This window comes from Acipenser ruthenus, chromosome 45 (genome assembly GCF_902713425.1).
Source record: "Acipenser ruthenus chromosome 45, fAciRut3.2 maternal haplotype, whole genome shotgun sequence".
NCBI lineage: Eukaryota > Metazoa > Chordata > Actinopteri > Acipenseriformes > Acipenseridae > Acipenser > Acipenser ruthenus.
Window position 1 is genome coordinate 4,867,818 of NC_081233.1, and position 24,995 is coordinate 4,892,812.

Below are 24,995 nucleotides of genomic sequence, written 5' to 3' on the forward strand. Positions count from 1 at the left end.
GTAGAATTAATATAACGGATTGATTTCTTTAAAAAAAAATCTCAAAGAAACTAGTCGAGTTAGTTTTCATAGACTTGGTGCATAAAATTAATTAGACAAACAAGACCAGTGTGTATACCCTCATCTGTGACGTGGCTTTGAAACTCTGCACTACCTAGATAAGATTGCATCTCTAAACGCACATCAACGTGACGTGACGTCTAATCCTTCTATATCTGAGGTACTAACCAATGAGATGCCAGGAAATAATACGACCGCTCGCCTAGAGAAAAACTCTCGCGGTACCAGTCCCGTTTCCATGGAGTTGTTTGTGCTCCTTGCTTGCTAATTGGTCTATTGGGTAGACGCCTGGGCGAATCGTATGCAAGCCCAGCTAGTAGCGGCTCGCTGGTTGGCTGTGGGTTTTGCGAGGCTGTCCAATGGAAGGTTGCTGCCTTTTACGAACTGCAACAGAGTTGTATCTGGAAATCGATCAACCAAAAATACACAGGCCAGGCCGAGCAAAACAAGAGAAGGCGACAGGTACCGGACCCAGACAAGTGAAACGACCTGCAGAACCGGGTTGCCGGGGCCGTGCAGCGGGCGGTAAGCTGTTGTTTTTTTTTAAATGGACTTGTAGTTATTGTTTGAAGTGGTTAATAAGGTGGTATGCTGTGCTAGCGACTTGTATAGTCTACTCTTGTTTGGTTATTTAAATAAAGAATACTTGTTCAGTTAGTATGTGCAACGTTAAGTTTCAATTTTGGGTGTCAACAATACAGTATTTTATATTTAGTAGCTTTCTGACGGAAACCAGTTTATGTATGTGGTTCTTGTTGTTAATTTACGTGTTATGGTTTTTTCCTCACTTCATATGCTATGTGCTAACGTTGCCGTATTCGTTTTTACGCTATTCTCATTTATCCTGACAGTTAATGTTGTTTTGTATTGCTACAGGAGCCAGATCAATTGTGCAATAGTAAATGCACTAGGGAAGCCCAGCGTGGAGCCCAGCATTCAGACAACCATGGCTTCATCCCATGACCTCCGGGAGCAAAACCGCGTCCCCACCGATAAACGGTGAGATATATCATGAATTGGTTCTAGCGGTCGCTGTTAACTGTATACAAACTCCCTATCTGATGGCAATTGTCTATATTGTTTATAGAACGAACACTGGCTGCATACTCTATAGTATAGTGTCATTTCCAGTACTGTGTTTCAATGCAAACCCGATTCCAGCTCGAAGCTGGTTTAAATGCAGAATATCTAGATGGTTTGTTTACAGGTTCAAAATAAAGCATTACACGTGCCAGTACGCGTGCTACATGAATATGCAATCCGATGTCAAACGTGGTATATCTAATCCCTGACGGACTCGCTGTTGAACTCTACATTTTTATATTACATGAGACCATGTTTTCATATTACGTTTCTAATCATAGTTGTCTACTTTCATGTTTCATTTACATTGCTGCATGTACAAAAGGTGGTGTTAACTCCTTAACAAACCCTACAGTCTGCACGCCATAGCCTGGCATTAGAATCAGCTGGCATTCTGTTCTGTTGAGCACCTATCCACAGGGATGGAAATAAGACTTCCAATTGCATAGCAGTTTGATTAGCCCCAGTGTGTGTGCTATTAAACTCCAAGTAAAACCAGGACCGGATCAAAATGCTATGCATTTCCATCAGTTTATCAAGCAGAGACAAATGTGTCAAATTGTGTGGTGATTTCACATGTGGACTATTATATTAATTGTCTCCCCAGTCGCACTGAACCCCATTGAGGTGAAAGGCATGACATGCTACTGTTGTGAATAATCCTGTAGTTTTTAAGTCTAGGACACAAAGCTGTATTGGGAGACTAAAGCCCCTTTCACACTGGCATGCTCTACCCGGGTCAGAAACTACCCGAGTCAGGATCCGGTGTTATGCAGGTCGGGTACGTGATTTCACACTGCTTTTTTATAAAGCAGGGTTGACCTGGGTGACAGACGCAAGTACACAATGCATGTGTCAATGCCCCGGAAGCAGCGTATTACAGACGCTTCCATCCCAGGTTCTCTGGATTGAACCGTCAGCCCAAATGTTGATCAGAGCAAATGTTTCTTCATCCCTGCTGCAATCTGGCTCATGCTGTGTCTCAAGCAACAAAAATATGGCTAAACAGAATAAACAGAAATGTTCCTTGTGGAAGTGAAACCTTCACACAGGTGTGGCTCACGAACATCCGTCAAGAATTTTGTCTCGCTCAACCCGGGTCAAAGCGTATCGACCCACATCCTGAGGTGGGTCACTGGGACCCGGGTCCGACCCGGGTAGGAGTGCCAGTGTGAAAGGGGCTTATGCTTAAATGAAAATTACTTGATTATATTCTAGCAAGGATCCTATGAAAAGTTCTCTGAGATATCCAGAAAGTGGATCAGCCTGATGTATAAACCTGATATAGAACCAGAAGCAGCTTGATCTCTCTCTCTCTCTCTCTCTCTCTCTCTCTCTCTCTCTCTCTCTCTCTCTCTCTCTCTCTCTCTCTCTCTCTCCTCTGTTAGGAATGAGGGGGCTTCCTTGCCGCAGACTCGAATCTTCGGCAGGGAGATGGGGACGGGGGGGCTGCCTCGAGAGAACCATGGGGGAAGGAGTGCACTGCAGGGGAATCGTCCCTCAGCCTCGGGGGCGAAGGAGAACACTGTCCCCCAGTGTCCGGCAAGGGGCAGCAAAATACCCGTCCTGGTAAAACCACACAGAGCCAAACCCCCAGCCAACTTCACCAAACTGCACCAGAACTGGGAGGCCAACTTCCAAAAGGTAGAGCTTCATAGTCATTCTTTAAAGTTCATGTAATGCCAGTACAACTTGCGTAATATATATATTGCTTTCATTGTGTAGTTCTTACATTTTCCTTTCTGAAAATGGTAATGTAATGGTATTGTAAAAGTGAATTTGATTTGTTTAATGGTAATTTATTTGAATCTATTAGTTCAGTGCTCCACTTCCTAAAGTTCCATCGAGGAATGAAGTTGCAGTTGACAGCATGTTAGTTCTTGGATGTCTAGTGTCTGAAATATAATGATCAAAAAATTCTGGAGAAATATATATTAAAAAAATGCGCTCAAGAAGAGTCCTTGTCTGAAAGAACAAAACGCTCTGAATTGATTTTTCAACAAGCACTCCCAGGAGCATGTGTTCCTTCAACAGGAAGTGCAGCATGGAAAAGAGAGCCAGAGACATTAACCCATTTTGTGGTTTACAAATGCAATGAAAAAATATACCATTGCAAATCAAATGCACATTTAACACGTGTGCATTCTCATATAGGAGCATGTGGGATCTACACAGTGATGGGAATGCATATGAGCAGACTATGGAGGAGAGTGTGCTGTGGTCGACACCTTGGGTCTATTTCAAATGATCAAAATATTGGTTCTTTATCAATTAATTGATCAATCAAGTTTTACACACACACACTTTTCTTCCCAGTTAGAATTTTCCTTAAGTGCTGCAGCTAGGGATATCAGTAGTTTTGAGTTAATCTTCTAAATGTTTAACCAGTGCATGACAGCATGTGAAATGCAGAGGTCAGCTATAGTGTTTATACAATAGGATGTGTGCAGAGTAAGAGTATTGATTTCATATTTATTAAGTCATGTTATTGCTGTAAGTTGTCATAAAAAAGCAGCAGCATTCTGTGGAGGGCTTCTCATTCTTGGTTATAAAAATGCCCAGTATGTTCAAGTTTAAATGTTGCAGTTTGTTATACAACACCTACATTCTGTGATGTTCAAACCTTCATGTGTACAAAGGAAATGTAGAAAAATGATAGGAAGGGGAGCTTGCTTTATAGAATGAGGTGGGTAGAATTTCCATGTGATGGTGCTTGTGTACATTTTGAAGCATCCTCCCACAAAGGGCTTATTGGGTGTAGTTGTTTACATGGGCTTCTACATGCTAGTTTTAAATCTGTTATTCCCAGGAACTAATCAATGTATTGCTTGTTTGTTCAGGGGAAAGCCCTCAAAAAGAAGCCGTGCACCCAGCCCATGCCTTTTAACCTGACCCAAAAAGGTGCCAAGACCACAGTGGTAATGGAAACTGACTTGAGACGGCAAGCCAAAGGAGCACTGGACTCAAACACTGTGCTGCCACTTTCAAGGGTACAGAAGACTCCTGACAAAGACAAGACAGTTCACGACTTGACGAGGAACCCAGTTCAACCGAACCATGAAGCCCACGAAACACTATTGGCCACTAATGCAGCACACAGTGAACAGCCGGTGCGGATTATAGCTGCCAGTCCTGATGAAGCTGTTGCCACACACAGTAATGCAGCACGTCGCGTGGCAGTAGCCTTTCACACAAACCCTGCCGGCATGGAACAGAATGGCTTGTCGCAGCACAACCAGCCACAGTCGATTCCCTTCAGACTTGACCAGCTACCACATGTGGCTTTGGAAACCACAATAAACAGGAATAAAGCTGCCCTGGCACCCCACACCCCCACACACTCCAGAAACCAGCCCCCCAGAGCGACTGTGGAGCCCAGAGGTGGCATAGAACCATGTTTCCCCAGGGATCACAAAAGCAGCGCGCGCTGCAGTCAGGATGTGATTCCAGGTCTGGGGGAGGCAGCAGAGGGTTCCAGGGGACAGCCGTCTGCGTCTGATGCCCCCAAGCCACTTGAGCACAACAGGTAAGGCCTGCAGGATGTAGAGCGCTATTAATCTTTACATTCAATTGCATACTTATGATATTTCATTGGAAATGTCAGAATGATTCTGAAACAGTGTATCCCTTAACAACATTTTTTATCTTGGGGTGGAAACCAAAAAATTCTGAAAAAAATGTCAGTGGAAAGTCATTGTCTCTGCTTCTCATACACAATACAAAGTTACAGCAAGGTACAGATCTTTGTTTGCTGTGTAAATCAAGCCTAACCTACCCCTTCTAAAGAAATGTGACTAATATTCAGTTGACATGGCCTGTAAATAGCTGGAACAACTAGTCAATGCCTCCAAAGTTTCTCAGTTGAGATCAAGATCCATAAACTCGAAGCACTGTGTGCCTGAAGCTCTTTCTCCCCTTCCCCTCCCCAGTCTAGATTCTGCTGTTCCAGATTCAGGAGATCAGAACACGTCTCTGAAACAGAGACCCTCCCCGACACACCCTGCCCCCCCTCCTCAGAAAGCTGGCGCCGCGGTAAAGGGTAGGCACTCGGGCTGCAGCACTGCACTGGGAAACAGGACTGCCCCACTTACTTCATTGTGTCCTGGTGTTGGGCTCGGGACTCTGCCACTGTTGTTGGAAATCAAGAACATTAAGAGTCACCCTACACACAACATGCTAACTTATAACACTGTTTGCTGTAGAGACCAGACTTCTGATACGATGTGTTTGGCTGTATCTAAGCTCAGACACCTGGTCTGATTGATCTCTTTCCTCTCAGATGGTGAAGCTTCAGTGGAGGATTTCGTCCCCGATCCTGCAGCTCTGGCCAGTATCCTGCAGAACCTGGGACTGAAACCAGGGGGCGCTGCGCCCAGCGGCTCGGCGTCTCGAGCACCCACACTGGGCAGGGGCTCGCTGTACCTGGTGAGGCACTCTGGGTCTCTCCCCATCGCTCTCCCCTCTCCTCTCTCTCTCTCAAAGTACACAGAGCTCACAGAGTAATTCTAGTAAATCTGATGTGTATCCCCATCACTTCGTAGATCGCACATTTTCCTATATGAAGAGGCACACATTCAGTTAAACGCGGATTTGATTTTGAATGCTTCATGCGACTTCAGGAAGTTGTGTATTATTGAAGTATCTGTAAGGAACGTTTGATAAATATTGTTCAATAGCCTCAATTAAGTTATCATTCAAAAAATGAATTCACCTTTACTATATTGTTTTTCATATACAGTAGGAAAGTCTGCGAGGCCTCTGAAATGATGGCAATATATATTAGGTAAGATTTCCTGTAGTCATTGGAGTTGCTCTGGCCAGCTAGACTTACAGGAGAAAATCTAGGGTATTGCCACGGCTTTCTCAGTTTTAGTGGAATTAAAATGTTTCGTACAGATCTAAACACTCCGACTTCACATACAAAACAATATATGTACATATAACAATGTATATGTTCTCCTTGTTTAAGAGACCAAAGTCAGTGAAGACGAATCTTGATGAAACTGTGTGTACGTGTAGGGATTGAGATGAACTAGGGGGTGTAATTTGATTGAAAGCTGTAGCACTTGTAGTCCTATAGCTAGGGCTCTACTTAAATCGTGTTTAATGTATGTATTTTTCACGGGTATGTTGCGGAATAAATTTAGGATTTCACGGACCTGTTAAACATTAAATAAACCTAAGTAGACAGCATTTCAGAACACCATAAAGCCTAAAAATAGTGGTACTTGCTTCCTTACAAAACAGAGTGCTGTCGTTTGTTAAAGGCAAGCGTGCAGCATCCCCCTGCAGTTGACTTGCACATACATTGAGACTGCACGTCTGCACCCACTGAATTGGTTGGAAGTTAAGGCAAAGCTTTGCCAAGTTATACAGATGTGGAAATCGATTAGAAACAGCCCAAAAACTCGGTTACACAAGGGCATCTGGCATACTTTAATAAAGGCAATGTATCCAGCACGTTAGTTGTCATGTTATTTGTCCCATCCAATTATCTATTTTATCAGTACCGAGTCAAAACAAAGAAAACGTGGCTGTTCGGGTCTAAAATTCGAACTGCGAAAAAGTAAGCAGCAGGTTGAAGCGAGGTGGCTGTGCTGGATCGTTTTAGTACTGATTTAACTTGCAGACAGGAATACTTTTAGTCTGGGCTGACTTTCCAGTTTGGTTTCTGAAAGATGTTTATTTTACGTTCTGTTCAGCAGCCTCTGTAGTAGCCTTTTGTTTAATGTGTGATTCTGATGCTAAATTGCGATCGATCGTATTTTCTCCAGACACATTAAGAAATGAAAAACAATTACCTCAGTCTGCATGTACAGTTCCTTTGGGAAATATCTTGAAACGATCATCAGCCGAAATATACTTTGCTTTCTTTGTCGTCCGTTTCTACTATATTACCTCCAATGCTGAAAAACTAGATTTTAGCAACCTAAATCAAAACAATGTCGCACCACCTTTGTCCCACCCCCTACTGCACGGTACAGGTCACATAAAAGCAGTAAAGACACACTGATAGGCTGATTAAAACTTTGTCATTTGAATAGTAAACAAGAACGTTAACCGCTTTGTGTAAATGTTATTTGTGGACGTTTTCTGTTTGTTTGTTTTTTGCTTAAGGCAATGCTTAGGCAAAAAGCCTATCTACAGAAGGAAGACACGTAGTTTGCGTCGCTTGCGGTGTGCAGTAGTTCATTTAAACAAGGTTCTTTTTTTTCCTCTCCGTACTTGTTTGTATGCATTGGCCCCTAAGAGGTGAATTTCGCGGTGACCCCTCAATTTCACAATTTCCGCGAAATCGTGATTTAGGTAGATCCCTACCAATAGCACATGTTGTGGCAGGGAGAAAGCCCTACATGTAAATGGTATATTTATGTGTAAATATAGGGTTGGCAAGGAGGGGGTTAAAATCCTCCCTGCCAGAAAACATGTGAGAGTGTGGCTGGAGCCTAATTGAATGATCAATGATTAATGAGGCTCCAGCCACATGGTATTTTAGAAGTGAAAATGCTTTGTTGGGGGTTGGTGTGTCGGTGAGGTTAACCTGAGTTTGGAAAGCGAGTCTTGCTGTGTGTTTTTGTTTTGGTCTGTCAAGGCGAATGCCCAGCAGGACATGTAAACCTTGTGCCAGTTGCTTTGTTCCTGTTTGCTTGTGTAATTTAATGATTAAACGTGTGCACAGTTTCTTTGACTGTAAGGAGATCATCATTTTATTTTTGTTTTTCAGCCCCAGAGAGTAACTATGTCTGTCCGAGCAAAAGGTATGTGTGAGCGCTCAGGTACCGTGGTTACTCTACAAGTGAAGATGGCTGAATAATTAGTTCAATGATCTTTCGTGAAATATTCTGTTTATATAACGGGTACAATGTATGGAAAGATTTTTAAACCTAAAATTGAAACAATGTAATCTGATATTTTTGGATTATTAGCTGTTTGGGTATTTAAGCCATACCTCTAGTGTTGATACAATTCTGTGAACTGCAGAATATTATCAACATTTCAATAATTCAGAAATGGGGTTAATTCAGAGTTAGTGATATTTTATTCATGTATGTATTTCCTTTGCAATTGCATTCTAAGTGGTGTCTACATCTTCTACATATTGGGATATATCATCCATAAAAAAGATGTATTGAAATATTAAAAAGAAACCAGTAAATATTTCCATGAGGCTGGTAACTGGACTCTGCAGTGCTTGTAAGAGATAAGAATGTACGTGTCTGCCTGTGTTCCACCAGGTTTTGATCGGCACATGACTCCCGGCCAGGCGAATCAGAACTCCCATCGGACCTCAGTGTGGACCCCGCAGAGAGTGCTGGACACCAGGCCCCAGTCCACGGTCTGTACTGCTGCCTCCAGCACACTGGCACTGCACACTGATACATCATTCATTCAGCAAGTCTGTACTGCTGCCTCCAGCACACTGGCACTGCACACTGATACATCATTCATTCAGCAAGTCTGTACTGCTGCCTCCAGCACACTGACACTACACACTGATACATCATTCACTTAGCAAGTCTGTACTGCTGCCTCCAGCACACTGACACTGCACACTGATACATCATTCATTCAGCAAGTCTGTACTGCTGCCTCCAGCACACTGACACTGCACACTGATACATCATTCATTCAGCAAGTCTGTACTGCTGCCTCCAGCACACTGACACTACACACTGATACATCATTCACTTAGCAAGTCTGTACTGCTGCCTCCAGCACACTGACACTACACACTGATACATCATTCACTTAGCAAGTCTGTACTGCTGCCTCCAGCACACTGACACTACACACTGATACATCATTCACTTAGCAAGTCTGTACTGCTGCCTCCAGCACACTGACACTGCACACTGATACATCATTCATTCAGCAAGTCTGTACTGCTGCCTCCAGCACACTGACACTGCACACTGATACATCATTCATTCAGCAAGTCTGTACTGCTGCCTCCAGCACACTGACACTACACACTGATACATCATTCATTCAGCAAGTCTGTACTGCTGCCTCCAGCACACTGACACTACACACTGATACATCATTCATTCAGCAAGTCTGTACTGCTGCCTCCAGCACACTGACACTACACACTGATACATCATTCACTTAGCAAGTCTGTACTGCTGCCTCCAGCACACTGACACTGCACACTGATACATCATTCATTCAGCAAGTCTGTACTGCTGCCTCCAGCACACTGACACTGCACACTGATACATCATTCATTCAGCAAGTCTGTACTGCTGCCTCCAGCACACTGACACTACACACTGATACATCATTCATTCAGCAAGTCTGTACTGCTGCCTCCAGCACACTGACACTACACACTGATACATCATTCATTCAGCAAGTCTGTACTGCTGCCTCCAGCACACTGACACTACACACTGATACATCATTCACTTAGCAAGTCTGTACTGCTGCCTCCAGCACACTGACACTGCACACTGATACATCATTCATTCAGCAAGTCTGTACTGCTGCCTCCAGCACACTGACACTGCACACTGATACATCATTCATTCAGCAAGTCTGTACTGCTGCCTCCAGCACACTGACACTACACACTGATACATCATTCACTTAGCAAGTCTGTACTGCTGCCTCCAGCACACTGACACTACACACTGATACATCATTCACTTAGCAAGTCTGTACTGCTGCCTCCAGCACACTGACACTACACACTGATACATCATTCACTTAGCAAGTCTGTACTGCTGCCTCCAGCACACTGACACTGCACACTGATACATCATTCATTCAGCAAGTCTGTACTGCTGCCTCCAGCACACTGACACTGCACACTGATACATCATTCATTCAGCAAGTCTGTACTGCTGCCTCCAGCACACTGACACTACACACTGATACATCATTCATTCAGCAAGTCTGTACTGCTGCCTCCAGCACACTGACACTACACACTGATACATCATTCATTCAGCAAGTCTGTACTGCTGCCTCCAGCACACTGACACTACACACTGATACATCATTCATTCAGCAAGTCTGTACTGCTGCCTCCAGCACACTGACACTACACACTGATACATCATTCATTCAGCAAGTCTGTACTGCTGCCTCCAGCACACTGACACTACACACTGATACATCATTCATTCAGCAAGTCTGTACTGCTGCCTCCAGCACACTGGCACTGCACACTGATACATCATTCACTCAGCAAGTCTGTACTGCTGCCTCCAGCATACTGGCACTGCACACTGATACATCATTCACTCAGCAAGTCTGTACTGCTGCCTCCAGCACACTGACACTACACACTGATACTTCATTCAATCAGCAAGTCTGGCTCTTTTTTAGTTAATTGAGGTTTAGTTGTCTGTTTTTACTGTTCTGTTACATTATCATGTTTGCAGTCTTTTGTATATCAGGGGTGTGCAGTTTTTGAAAACAAATTCTTGTCCAAGGCACAACATGCTAGAAAAATCCACTTGCCCCCTCCCCTCCATGTCACACAAAACACATAGAAACTGAGAACTTCCTTTAACTGGTTTTAACATGAAAGTACATATGTTGTGATATGTGTTTCTTTCCAAACTGCACATTTGCCTGCCATGGACATTAATATAGGCTCGATCAGTCAGTGTATTTATGTTAATAAGCCCGGTACCATATCCTGTACTGCAGTGTGTTGCCAGCAAAGCAAAGCAATCCAAAGTGAAAGTCCCCCATGCTTTCTCTGCTGCCGGACAGGGTAAGATGAATTCTCCTTCCACTCTGTACTGTAGCATCATCATTTAAAAATCAGGTTGAAAAAGTAACTTTACTGCTATTGTGAAAGTCTGGTTCTGTTGCACAAGAGGGTTCTGTTTTGATCTGCAAGAGTCCTGTAGAGATCAGGACTGGGGCTGTGTTCTGTGCGCCTGTTGATATTGACAGCTTTGGGTTGTGTTTTCCAGAGGAAGCTGTCGAGTATGCAGAGACCCTGTGCCTTCAGAGGCACTCCAGTGCAGGTGAGAGGGGGAGGGGTAGGACTGAGGCAAGGGGCTCGTAGCCAGCAGGAGAGGGGTAGCAACAATCTCAGAGTAACCCAGAGGAATCTAGACATGTGCCTCACTCCCAGCAGAGAAAGCTGCCTCTTAACAGTGGAGGGAGACCGGGGGCCTCTTGGAGCTACAAACTGATTTAGAACCCGTGTCGAAGTCTGATGCATTGCAAAGATTTATTTTTGCTTTAAATTACGTTCCACCAAAGCGATTCCCCACAACAGCTGAGAACAGAAGGTCAGTGTGCGTCCTCCGAACCCCAAGCCAATCGCCTCTTTACACCCAGGTGCTGACCTCTGGAGTAAAGACAAGCCCTACATGTGTCCTTTTGAGCTCCCTGGGTCCGTGGCCGGTAGGGTCCATAGTAGTGCAATGAGGAGAACCAAACCCTGATGATGGTGCCTCCCTAACCTAGCACCCGAGTCAATGTTCCTTGTGCAATCCCCAGCAAAGACCAGCAACTTGACACGGCCAGGAACCCGCGCTCCCCTGATACGATTTGCCCTGCACAGCACGTGGACGTGCCTTTACCGGGTGAGCCACTCTGGGACCCCTTGACTAAAGCTTTTTATTTTTTCATAGACTCCATCCCAGCAGCGAATGGCCTGGATGAATGCTGTGACGAACAAGCTGCGGAATACGAATGGATCCCCTTGCATGGTGAGGGGACAGTGGAGATTGAACCATACAAGTGAAGAAAACAGACAAGTGTATATTCTAAAAATCTTCGATAAGTTTATGCACTGTCCTAGAGATTAGTCTAGGTACCCATTTGTAATAACAGTTTAAACTACAGATACATGGAGAATGTTTCAATAGTAAATAGCTTTGAATCTCATTTTCTTATATATATTTTTTTTAGTTTCCATACCTGTTTTTGATGATTGAAATTAGTGCTGGAACAAAGATCTTCTTTTCTTCTAAGGATCGCAGTGTATCCAGATCACACTCAACACTGCTAGTTTTCTGTTCCCACAATACACCAGTCATTTGAATCCCCCACATTGTTGCAGGAGGGAGCATGATCTGGATACACCGCAGTTCTTTCTCCTTGCGAACGCTCCGGAATCATAGTTTGAGGGAGGGATCCCTAGTTAATTTATATGCATATATATATAATGTAAGTCCTAGTTTAACTGTTTAAATGTGTGTACCGTATATACATTCCTAACATGCAGCTGTATTCTTGTGTGAGTGATGCTGACAGGAGCCTGTATAAATCCCTAGTTGATTTATAGATATATTCCAGAAACTTGATTTTATTCTTTAACCATTCTGAAGTAGATTTTGATGTGCTTTGATCACTGTCGTGTTGGAACGTCTAGTTGCGCTTTAAACCAAGTTTTGCAGCGGAGGGTTTCAGATGATCAATATCTTTTGGTCTGCTCTGTGTGTGTGTGTGTGTGTGTGTGTGTGTGTGTGTCTATATCTATATATGTAAGTCCTAGTTTAAATGTGTATATGTACATCCCTAACGTGCAGCTGTGTTGTTGTGTGAGTGAAAGCTGACTTTTAGGTTGTGTTTGCTGACAGGAGCACGTGGCTATGAGGCTCTTTGAGAAACCTGAAGAGGGGGACGGACAGCTGGACACGCAGGTGAACAGGGACAGGGACAGAGACGAGGTGGGGATGGGGGAGGCAGCAGAGGGTTCCAGGGGACAGCCGTCTGCGTCTGATGCCCCCAAGCCACTTGAGCACAACAGGTAAGGCCTGCAGGATGTAGAGCACTATTAATCTTTACGTTAAATTGCATACGTACGAGATTTCATTGGAGATGTCAGAATGATTCTGAAACAGTGTATCCCTTAACAACATTTTTTATCTTGGGGTGAAATCCCCCCCCAAAAAAATCTGAAAATAATGTGTTTATGGAAAGGTCATTGTCTCTGCTTCTCATAACAAAGTTACAGGAAGGTACAGATCTTTCTTTGCTGTGAAAATCAAGCCTAACCTACCCCTTCTAAAGAAATGTGACTAATATTCAGTTGACATGGCCTGTAAATAGCTGGAACAACTAGTCAATGCCTCCAAAGTTTCTCAGTTGAGATCTCGATCCATAAACTCGAAGCTCTGTGTGTCTGAAACTCTTTCTCTCACTTCCCCTCCCCAGTCTAGATTCTGCTGTTCCAGATTCAGGAGATCAGAACACGTCTCTGAAACAGAGACCCTCCCCGACACACCTTGCCCCCCCTCCTCAGAAACCTGGCGCAGCGGTAAAGGGTAGGCACTCGGGCTGCATCACTGCACTGGGAAACAGGACTGCCCCACTTACTTCATTGTGTCCTGGTGTTGGGCTCGGGACTCCTACACACAACATGCTAACTTATAACACTGTTTGCTGTAGAGACCAGACTTCTGATACGATGTGTTTGGCTGTATCTCAGCTCAGACACCTGGTCTGATTGTTTGATCTCTTTCCTCTCAGATGGCGAAGCTTCAGTGGAGGATTTCGTCCCCGATCCTGCAGCTCTGGCCAGTATCCTGCAGAACCTGGGACTGAAACCAGGGGGCGCTGCGCCCAGCGGCTCGGCGTCTCGAGCACCCACACTGGGCAGGGGCTCGCTGTACCTGGTGAGGCACTCTGGGTCTCTCCCCATCGCTCTCCCGTCTCTCCCATCTCAAAGTATACAGAGCTCACAGAGTAATCCCAGTAAATCTAATGTGTATCATCATCACTTTGTGTATTATCACTCACATTTTCCTATATGAAAGATGCACACGTAATGTTTAATGTGGATTGGATTTTTAATGGTATTTTCTTCATAGCGTAAGTAAACCATAAAATTGGCGAATGTCTTGTGCGTGCTTCACTTCCTGTTGAAGGAACGCAGCGTTTGGATCCTGATAGGAAAAACAATTCAGAACGTTTTGACAGTGACTTCCTGAGCACATTGTTTAAAAATACGAAACAAAGAAAAAAAGAACGTGTTTTCAATGTCGACTTCGTTCCTTCATGTGGCGTTAGGCAGCTGACTGGAAGTGATTAAAGTATCTGTAAGCGTTTGATAAATATTCTACTCCAACAGGTTCAAATAAATTATCTTTTTAAATCATCAAATTCACCTTTACAGAATGTTTTTCATATACAGTAGGAAAGTCTGAGACCTCAAACTGATTGAAGAGTTGCGTTCTAAAGCAGGACAAGTCAAGCTGGTTCTTAAACAAGCCTTACAGCTGAGGGGTTTTCCTGTTGGGAGTCATTGGAGTTGCTCTGGCCAGTTAGACTTACAGAAGGAAATCTAGGGTTTTGCCACAGCTTTCTCAGTTTTAGTGGAATTAAAATGTTTCTGTACAGCTCTAAACACTCCTACTTCACTTACAAAACAATATTTGTGTATATGTTCTCCTTGTTTAAGAGACCAAACATAGTCAATGAAGATGAATCTTGATGAAACTGTGTGTACGTGTAGGGATTGAGATGAACTAGAGGGTGCAGTTTGATTGAAAGCAGTAGCACTTGCACTATTGCATGTTTTTTTAATGAATTGACATTTTAATGACCCCCTTTGGGTCAAACGTGGCCCAAACTTTTTATTATTGTACCTGTTAGTTCTTATTGCAAAACAACTTGGAGAGATGATAATTATTATTACTGTCCCGACATCCCCCCCCTCTCGACCTGCCACTCGTAAGGCTGGGTTTATTTAATTTAATTGACTGTAAAGAGATCATCATTTTTTTGTTTTGTTTTTCAGCCCCAGAGAGTAACTATGTCTGTCCGAGCAAAAGGTATGTGTGAGCGCTCAGGTACCGTGGTTACTCTACAAGTGAAGAATTAGTTCAATGATATTTCGTGAAATATCCTGTTTATATAACGAGTACAATGCATGGAGAGATTTTTAAACCTAAAATTGAAAATGAAACGTGCGTACTTATGAAGGGGAGCAGTGTGATTTGATATCTTCTGATTATTAGCCTCATATTTGTAGTGGTTGGTACAATTCTGGGTATTTAAGCCATACCTCTAGTGATGATGCAATTCTGTGAACTGCAGAACTTTATCAACATTTCAGTAATTCAGAAATGGGGTTAATTCAGAGTTAGTGATATTTTATTCATGCATGTATTTACTTGTTCATTTTGGTTGCAATTGCATTCTAAGTCATGTCCACATCTTTTACGTATTGGTTTATATCTAGGCTTGCTACTTTTCGATTTTGGTAAAGCTCGTTAAACGTTGAATTCCCAGAAAATATGAGTTCGACGGAAATAAATTTATATACGATACACGTCGGTAAAACCACTCGCTATTAATAATTTTTAAATCATCTCTAGTTTTGTGTAGTTTTTATACTTGCTGTCTGTCCCGTCTCTTCCGCTCTGAATGGCTAGGGGGCGCTGTCAGTGGTCCCTTAGTAGGCTACTGTAGTTGCACTGTCAGTCATTTCATCCTGTTCTGACAGATCACATTGACTGAAGCAGCGCTATGCTCTCATTCGTTTAAATGACTGTCAATCATCAAGACCTGCACCGACTGCACTTTCATTTGCCAGCTACGGCGCCTGTCATTCAAAGCGCCTACTTTTGAAATGAGTGGGTTAAGCTGTAGGTAAGCTTTTGCTTTAGGTATACGGTGACAGTTACTAGTTTGATTTGAAAATGGGGAGCAAGAGAAAAACACTTATGAATATTGTGCACAATACCCTGACCGACTGCTAAAGTCTCCGCGGCAGGACGAAGCGAGCCCGTCCTGCCTTGCCTTCCACTGACTCTGAGTCCGGCTGTGCTGAAGCAGGAGGGGAGCTCAGACACTGAATAATAAGTGCAAGTTAGTTCTGTTCAACTATTTAATGTTTTGTTCTGTGCATATTATTTTTACTCAAACTTATGCTATACCTTTATGTAATACACTTTTATATGGTGCGTTTTTTTACGGTTTATTTGAGACAATTGTTACATTTGTGTAGGATTTTTATCTTTACAAGGTATAGCTCCTTTATGACCAAACGTTATTTCAATTAGATTGTTGGTAACCGTGGTTCTGTTGCATGTTGAATATGATAAGGGGGTTTCGCTAAATGAGACGTTTCTCCATGGCGTAAAAGTTTTTTTTTGTTGATTTCAAAAAAATTGCTTGAATTGAAAAACAAAGTTTGAAAAACCCTGGTAAATTCTTTCTAAAATAAAAAAATCGAATAGTAGCAAGCCTAGATATATATTATCCATAAAAAGATGTATTGAAATATTAAAAAGAAACCAGTAAATATTTCCATGAGGCTGGTAACTGGACTCTGCAGTGCTTGTAAGAGATAAGAATGTACGTGTCTGCCTGTGTTCCACCAGGTTTCGATCGGCACATGACTCCCGGCCAGGCGAATCAGAACTCCCATCGGACCTCAGTGTGGACCCCGCAGAGAGTGCGGGACACCAGGCCCCAGTCCACGGTCTGTACTGCTGCCTCCAGCACACTGGCACTGCACACTGATACATCATTCATTCAGCAAGTCTGTACTGCTGCCTCCAGCACACTGGCACTGCACACTGATACATCATTCATTCAGCAAGTCTGTACTGCTGCCTCCAACACACTGACACTGCACACTGATACATCATTCATTCAGCAAGTCTGTACTGCTGCCTCCAGCACACTGGCACTGCACACTGATACATCATTCATTCAGCAAGTCTGTACTGCTGCCTCCAGCACACTGACACTGCACACCGATACATCATTCATTCAGCAAGTCTGTACTGCTGCCTCCGGCACACTGGCACTACACACTGATACATCATTCATTCAGCAAGTCTGTACTGCTGCCTTTAAGTGTCTGCTAAATGACTAAATAATATTGCTTATATTCAAATCTAGTAAAGAAAATAAATACATACATTTTTTTTAAGTAGTATTTAAATCTTCAAAAAAATTTAAATAAGGTAATTGGCAAACTAGGTTAGCAACACTAAAATGACACAGGAAGTGCAAGAACAGATGACCTGAGAATAAGGCATAGAAACTGAGAACTTCCTTTAACTGGTTTTAAAATGAAAGTACATATGTTATGATATATGTGTTTCTTTCCAAACTGCACATTTGCCTGCCATGGACATTAATGTAGGCTCGATCAGTCAGTGTATTTATGTTAGTAAGCCCGGTACCATATCCTGTACTGTTTTATCATATTGTGGACATTGCTCAACTTGGGTTGCTAATTTCAAGTTGGGCTGATCTGCAGGAGTCCTGTAGAGATCATGACTGGGGCTGTGTTCTGTGCGCCTGTTGATATTGACAGCTTTGGGTTGTGTTTTCCAGAGGAAGCTGTCGAGTATGCAGAGACCCTGTGGCTTCAGAGGCACTCCAGTGCAGGTGAGAGGAGGAGGGGTAGGACTGGGGCAAGGGGCTCGTAGCCAGCAGGAGAGGGGTAGCGACAATGTTCCCTGTGCAATCCCCAGCAAAGACCAGCAACTTGAAGACTTGCCCTGCACAGCACACGGACGTGCCTTTACTGGGTGAGCCACTCAGTGACTCCTTGACTAAAGCTTTTTATTTTTTCATAGACTCCATCCCAGCAGCGAATGGCCTGGATGAATGCGGTGACGAACAAGCTGCGGAATACTAATGGATCCCCTTGCATGGTGAGGGGACAGTGGAGATTGAACCATACAAGTGAAGAAAACAGACAAGTGTATATTCTAAAAGTCTTCAATAAGGTTATACACTGTCCTAGAGATTAGTCTAGGTATCCATTTGCAATTACATATGCTGAAAAGGTCTCCACACACCAGACGAGATGCAATTTTTTAAATTGGCGACGAGATATTTTCACAGCGACATGACCATACACACCAGAAGCTACACAGAGGCGATGCGACAGGTTTGAAAACTGCCAGATCTACACAACTGTTAAAAATTGCTATTGACAAAACTATGATCAAGACTGGTACATATTCATCAACATGACGTGGAAATTATGAGTGTCTTCTCTGATGGTATTTCAACACATATGGCAATAAATCATACACACCAGGCTTATCCAGTTCCTTCGAAATGGACTCCCATATCTTATCTTTCAAATCTTTATAATTGTGATGCCCTTTGTCATAAAGCTCTGGGTATTTTTTCAACGACAGGTATGATCGTTTCCTCCGTCATTGTGGATACTGCTTCACCCTGCTGGACCACGTGCATTGAAGCTGTTCTCTGATTGCTCCGTCATTGTGGATACTGCTTCCCCCTGCTGGACCACGTGCATTGAAGCTGTTCTCTGTTTCCTCCGTCATTGTGGATACTGCTTCACCCTGCTGGACCACGTGCATTGAAGCTGTTCTCTGATTGCTCCCTCATTGTGGATGCTGCTTCACCCTGCTGGACCGCGTGCATTGAAGCTGTTCTCTGTTTCCTCCGTCATTGTGGATACTGCTTCACCCTGCTGGACCACGTGCATTGAAGCTGTTCTCTGATTGCTCAATGCCCTAGTTTATGCGCGGATTCAATCCTATTTAATTCGCTCTGCTCCTGCGTCGCCTGTCGTGTCGCCTGTGGTGTGAAAGATACTCCTCAAAGTATAGGGTCTGTTCATTTTGACGCAGCACTGCACAGTTCCGCTTGCCGCATCGCGTCTGGTGGGTAGCAGACTTAACAGTTTAAACTACAGATACAGACAGTATCTGAACTGAAGAAAAGCTGCGCTGGCACTTTATAACACAGACATCTTATTCAGCATTCGTTTTATAACTAAATAAATATTAGGCCTATTACGTGGTTATCTTTCCTAATGTATTTACTTTTTTGATGCGAGAGGAGCTGCAGCTTTCTCTAGGAGACGAGACGTTTCAGCTTCGTTTCAGCCCCGCTCCGGCAGCCGAACCTGGGGCAAGCCCGTTCCCTCTTCCCCTCTCCCGACCCGCTCTCCTTCTCGCACTTGTTTGCTTGTCGGTCGTTTCCAACTAAACTCCCGACCGCCGTTTAGCCAGGCTATTTATATTTTAAAAACTGCTAATTAAAATGATCCACTAGTGTTGATTACATGGTGCTTTATGCATGGTTAATTCACAGAAAGTTAAATTTCTGCTTCACCATATGTGCATTATAGAGAGAGAGTTATTTAATTTTGTATTTTAGTCAGATGTGTGTTGTGATGTGTCCGGCGGCGCCCCCCACCCCCTCCCCCCGTTTATAACGCTCTTCGGTTACAACGCTCATGTTGTGTGTCCCCCGAGACCAGAGTTATAGCGAGGGAGCACTGTATGTAATGGAAGTCCTAGTTTAACTGTTTAAATGTGTATATACATCTGTAACGTGCAGCTGTGTTGTTGTGTGAGTGAAAGCTGACTTTTAGGTTGTGTTTGCTGACAGGAGCACGTGGCTATGAGGCTCTTTGAGAAACCTGAAGAGGGGGACGGACCGCTGGACACGCAGGTGAACAGGGACAGAGACAAGGTGGGTATGCAGTCTTGCACTAGCTTTTCAAATCTGTATTCTTGGGTCAAATGAGTTTGGTAGGACCTGCAGCCCATTCCAAGTTTTGGTCACTGCTGCCAGCCCACGATCTAGGGAGCCTTTGATCCAATTAAAACTTGTGAGCATTGATTAGCGCACGTTCTTGTGTATCCAATTTTGACTGCTGAGGATCTTTCATCCATTCTTAGCGCAGGCATGATGCATTACAAAGAAAGCCTATTCATGACATCAGCTGTACCATGCATATTGAGTTTCTACTGTACTTTATTTTCAATATTGATACGTTTTTTAGTTCTTTTAAAAATCTCTTCAACTGCAAAGGGAGTTCAGAACGGTGACTTTGCAGTCGGCCACCTAACAGTATTCTCTTCAACCTTTTCCATCTTTAAGAAAATGACAAGGGACAAAATAAAGGTGGCTCGTGAATAGAAGTTAATCCTAGCTAGATAAAGCAGTACATAGAGTTATAGAACAGCGAGAGTCTGTGTGACAGAATATCAGCATGAGTAGAAGTGAACGGAGCGAGGCTGAAAGCACAGAGTTCTGATATAACCCCCACCCCCACACACACACAGACACGCACCGTGGTTGATGTCATGAGCAGAGTTTCTTGTGGAATACAGCTTTTGAAATGTTTTGGCTATGTATGGTAATTGCAAACATTTTATATTTGTTTTCAGAGCAATACTCTTTCATCACATCCCCAGGGTCAGGAAGAAAAGGGAGCTAGCCGACCTCCGCAGGAGAGAGAAAGGGAGACGGCAGCTCCGGCCTTCTTCCAGTCTGTCAACAGGGAATCCGTCATAGTGTTCTCCCAGGGGAGGAGGGTCTGCAGGCAGGTGGAGACTCAGGAAAGCGGGCAGGCTTCTCAAGCTTCCAATGGAGCTTTGAGTTCTGCACCCTTTAGGAGCATTCCAGCGGGAGACAGTCCCTCTAAACTGGTCCCCTGCCCCAGCACTTTCTCTGAAACAAAGAGCACCCCCTCCACATTATCTTCATCAGCACTGCGGCCAGAACAGGCCCTGTCCTGTCACTCTGCACTTTCGGGGCGGCTGGCTACTTCACAGAAAGAAGCAACTGGTAAGAAGACCCCACCCCCCAATTTAAAAGCTAACTGCAGTAGTAATTAACCCAATCCGAGTGCAGGATTAACCCTAGTCCTTCAGCAAGACTTTAAAGAGAAAGTCCCTCATAGATTGTATTTATCCTGAATTCTGCTGCTCTGCATTTTTTTTTCTCAAGACGAGACCGGCGTGTTTTCAGGTTGTGCAGGCTTGCTTACAGCTCCTAGGGAATCTGGAAGGTGTAGAGCTTTAGGGATTTCACCTCCTAAGTATGTGCAAATCCAGTACCGTCCACCGACCGAATCTGAGAGGATGTGAAATAGGCAAAGTCAGTTTGACCTTTGTTTCAGAGCCCTTGGAGTTGAGGATGTTAAAACAGTGGCTCATGCCATAGGTAATATTTCCTATTGAAAAGCATTGGATCATTGTCCTCATCTTTCATAAAGTGCACTAGCCTTTGGGCTCCTGACTGTTGTCGTGGTCTATCAGGCAATGGCAGCATCCGATATTAATGCTTACATATTGCAGCACAGGACACTAAATCCATCTTGCAGGAGTGAAATAAGCCTGGTTCCCTTGCCAAATAGCTTTTAAGCATGGAGAAGCGAGTATGAGAGTAGGAGTAGAACTGCTTGGTTTAAAGCAGCCTCGTTTTGAGATTCTTTTTCTATAACCACCTTGACTTTCTTTTACACTTTTGTTGTGGTTAAAACAACATGAGGGCTGACGATCGCTGATTTGAAAGGAGTGGATGAACATGGGTTTTTCATTTTCAGATACTTAAAAATTGAAATGAATATTCTTTTTGGTTTTAAATTAGCCGGAAAACAAAAGTATTATTCATACTATATTACAGTAAATAAAATATCCTGCTTGTAAAAAAATAACCCCCTGCAAATTCCATTTTAAAGAATGCAGAGGAACGCTCTACAGTAGAATGTGTGTTATTTATTTGATACCATTCATGCATTGATTTGCTTTGTATGATAGATTGTGATTGTCATTTTTTAATAATATGAATGAATACGAACATGATAATTTGTCATAGAATACATTTCATGCAGTGTTTGTTCAAAGATTTGCCCCAGCACTGAGATTCAGCAATAGTTCAAGATAAATCAGTCCTAATAGAGTGTGTGCCAGCGTTCGTGGGTCTGACTGACTAATAACCCGTCAATCCTTTCTCTGTCCCAGGTGGACCTGTGGGGGTCAGGTGGAAAATTCCGGCTGCTGCAGCGCCCCCCTGTGGCTCCTTGATGAAACAGCGGCTGCTAGTGCAGCGCATGCAAGACATTCTGCTGGATGAGGAGTGTGCCTTCTACACATCTCGAACTCAGGACCAGCACCGCACTGCACCGCTCTGCAGAGACCTGCTCAACCCCCTGGCACGCACCTTCCACTTGCAGGAGGCCCTTGTGAGTCGGGGAGTGGGAGAGCCGTCGGGTAGTCATGCCAGTCAGAGCTGAGCAGCAGGGTCAGGCCTGGGCAGGACTTCTCAGTGGACTGGGATGTGTTCTGATCTCAGAAAGCTAAGCACCAGAGTCAAGGGTTTTGTTTTCATCACACAATTTAGCCACACGCTGCAGTACTGGCCAAACTGTTCTGTGCTGGGTAATCAAATTCCAATAAAGGACAGAGCTTTGTCAATAGATGAATGTGGCCCTGTCTCACACAATGATACCGCAGTTTAGTGTCAGCCTTTATGTAGAACTTTGATTTTACCACTAGAGGGTACAGCAATCTAACTCCAGTAGCAGTATTAGAAATGTCAGTGTGGGATGAAGTCACGTTAGGCAGACAGTGTGCAAAATGTGAACTCCAGTCTTCTGGTTTGGGTGCTGGAGGGTATAGAAGATTCTCTCAAACTTTTTCTGTTCGAGGGACCACTTTTTTAAAACTATTTTGAATAGGGTTCCTCACCTGAAAACTGAAGTCCATAAATACAGAGCAGATTATCCAGTATGTAAAAACCATTATTTCACCAATGAATCTGATTCAGAATGTGAATATTGATGCAGCCTCTGGTATTCTGTCTCCACAGCATTTTGTCCCGATCCTCCAGGCTGAATTACCTGCAGCCCTTTCCTCAGCCAGCTGAGAGCCATGTCTGCACTTCCAACATGATGCACTGGGGAGGGCTGGGGCCAGCTGAACCTCGCCCTGTCCACAGACTGCCATATAATAAAATGTAATGTAACGTGTAATGAAGCAGCCCTGTGTGGGGTATGCAACACCTAGCACAGAAACCCTTTCTGATGTACAGGAACTCTTGGGGTGAAATATTTCCTCATCAGTATTGCAGTGCTGTTTCTGAATGATGGTGATTCTCATTTTCGATTACAGTGTTAGGCCTGTGACTAAGAGATTGTTGCTACACTTCAAACATCATCCGTGTTTGTGTGTTAAAGCAATCTTGGAGACCCAGTGCTTTCAGATATTCAAATTTGATACACAGCTATTTTCAATGAAGGATATAGGTTATCTGATGCACTGACTAAATATAAAACTCCACATGCTGTTAAATGGTGTAGTCGCATAATGCACACGCAAGGAAAGAGGGGCTTTTTTTTGGTGGTGTTTGTGCTTAAGTTTGAAGCACAGCTGTGTTGCATGGGTTATCCAGTTTGATGAAGCACAGCTGTGTTGCATGGGTTATCCAGTTTGATGAATCACAGCTGTGTTGCATGGGTTTTCCAGTTTGATGAAGCACAGCTGTGTTGCATGGGTTTTCCAGTTTGATGAAGCACAGCTGTGTTGCATGGGCTATCCAGTTTGATGAAGCACAGCTGTGTTGCATGGGTTATCCAGTTTGATGAAGCACAGCTCTGTTGCATGGGTTATCCAGTTTGATGAAGCACAGCTCTGTTGCATGGGTTATCCAGTTTGATGAAGCACAGCTGTGTTGCATGGGTTATCCAGTTTGATGAAGCACAGCTGTGTTGCATGGGTTATCCAGTTTGATGAAGCACAGCTGTGTTGCATGGGTTATCCAGTTTGAAGCACAGCTGTGTTGCATGGGTTATCCAGTTTGATGAAGCACAGCTCTGTTGCATGGGTTATCCAGTTTGATGAAGCACAGCTCTGTTGCATGGGTTATCCAGTTTGATGAAGCACAGCTGTGTTGCATGGGTTATCCAGTTTGATGAAGCACAGCTGTGTTGCATGGGTTATCCAGTTTGATGAAGCACAGCTCTGTTGCATGGGTTATCCAGTTTGATGAAGCACAGCTGTGTTGCATGGGTTATCCAGTTTGATGAAGCACAGCTCTGTTGCATGGGTTTTCCAGTTTGATGAAGCACAGCTGTGTTGCATGGGTTTTCCAGTTTGAAGCACAGCTGTGTTGCATGGGTTATCCAGTTTGATGAAGCACGTGTTGCATGGGTTATCTATGCGAATGCTGTTATCTATGGAGCTGGAAGCTCTTGTCTAGGTGTAGCTTGCTGTATCCTCAAGTGAATGGATCTGCAAATGACAGCATCATTGCTTTTTTAGAGACGACAGTGTTTGGGGTTTTGCTGCTCCATTTTTTTGTTTCCCCGAATCTGCTTTACCTGGAGAATGCCAAGTACTAAGAATTACAACCTTCATCAATTCTTTAAACTCTGTCAACTGCTCATATTTGCAGAGTAGGTGGGGCTATGTCACATGATTTTAATGGAAGACAGGCTGTTCACTTAGACTACTCACTTGGAAGGATTACAACACCATAAAAGCCATTAAACAACATATGAAACTATACTCTTTAAAATGAGTTGTCTCACATCCCTAAAACCACCTGAATCAGGGTAGGGCTTGTGTACTCTGGTAATTGCATTTGACTGATTTCTTTGCTGGTTCAGAGCCATTGATATTAATTGTCTCAGTGATAGAATTGGCTTCACCATGCACTTTCTTGGAGCATTTTTATTTTGCATTCAATTCTTCTTAAACGTTGACTTTATTGAACAGCCCTCTTGTGGCCAAACGGTGCGTCCCATTCTTTCCTTTGTATCGTCCTCCACGTACCCTGGTTTCTGCAATGCTCAGACAACGTTGTGAATTGAATTGCACTGCATTTGGAGAAATGTTTTTCCTTGGATCAAGATCTGGATGCACTATAATTTGGAACAATGCGATTTACACATTTACACATTTACACATTCTATCGATTTTTTTGGATTTAAATGAGATCCGGTAAAAAAAAATCAAATACAGTTTTCAAGGGCAGGTTTCTCCGTGTATTTATTTTCATTATGCAAGTTGATACCACTGACCACCTGCCTTGGCCAAAGCCTCCCCTCTTGTCACTAATCATGTGATTGTCTTCTTCGTGTTTGTAACTATTTTTATGTACAGTATTTTGAAAATAATAAAGTTTATAATGACATTATA

General features: G+C 43.5%; 1 protein-coding gene across 3 annotated transcripts; it reads left to right on the forward strand.

The window, feature by feature from the left end:
• The first annotated feature begins 346 nt into the window (after window positions 1–346).
• LOC117401012 (uncharacterized) lies at window positions 347–24,995 on the forward strand. 3 transcript variants are annotated; one of them, XM_059013238.1, is made up of 21 exons: window positions 347–585; window positions 937–1,059; window positions 2,532–2,787; window positions 3,984–4,669; window positions 5,073–5,182; window positions 5,423–5,568; window positions 7,868–7,901; window positions 8,379–8,479; window positions 11,076–11,129; window positions 11,745–11,822; window positions 12,696–12,865; window positions 13,273–13,382; window positions 13,588–13,733; window positions 14,858–14,891; window positions 16,446–16,546; window positions 17,413–17,466; window positions 17,658–17,735; window positions 19,456–19,539; window positions 20,241–20,640; window positions 21,819–22,039; window positions 22,666–24,995. In XM_059013238.1, exons 1-21 carry the CDS (start codon window positions 362–364, stop codon window positions 22,720–22,722), a joined length of 3,267 nt encoding a protein of 1,088 aa, XP_058869221.1. In that variant the 5' UTR covers window positions 347–361; the 3' UTR covers window positions 22,723–24,995. The 3 variants fall into 3 exon arrangements, with proteins under 3 accessions (XP_058869221.1, XP_058869222.1, XP_058869223.1); XM_059013239.1 differs by having other exon boundaries at window positions 20,268–20,640; XM_059013240.1 differs by having other exon boundaries at window positions 347–522.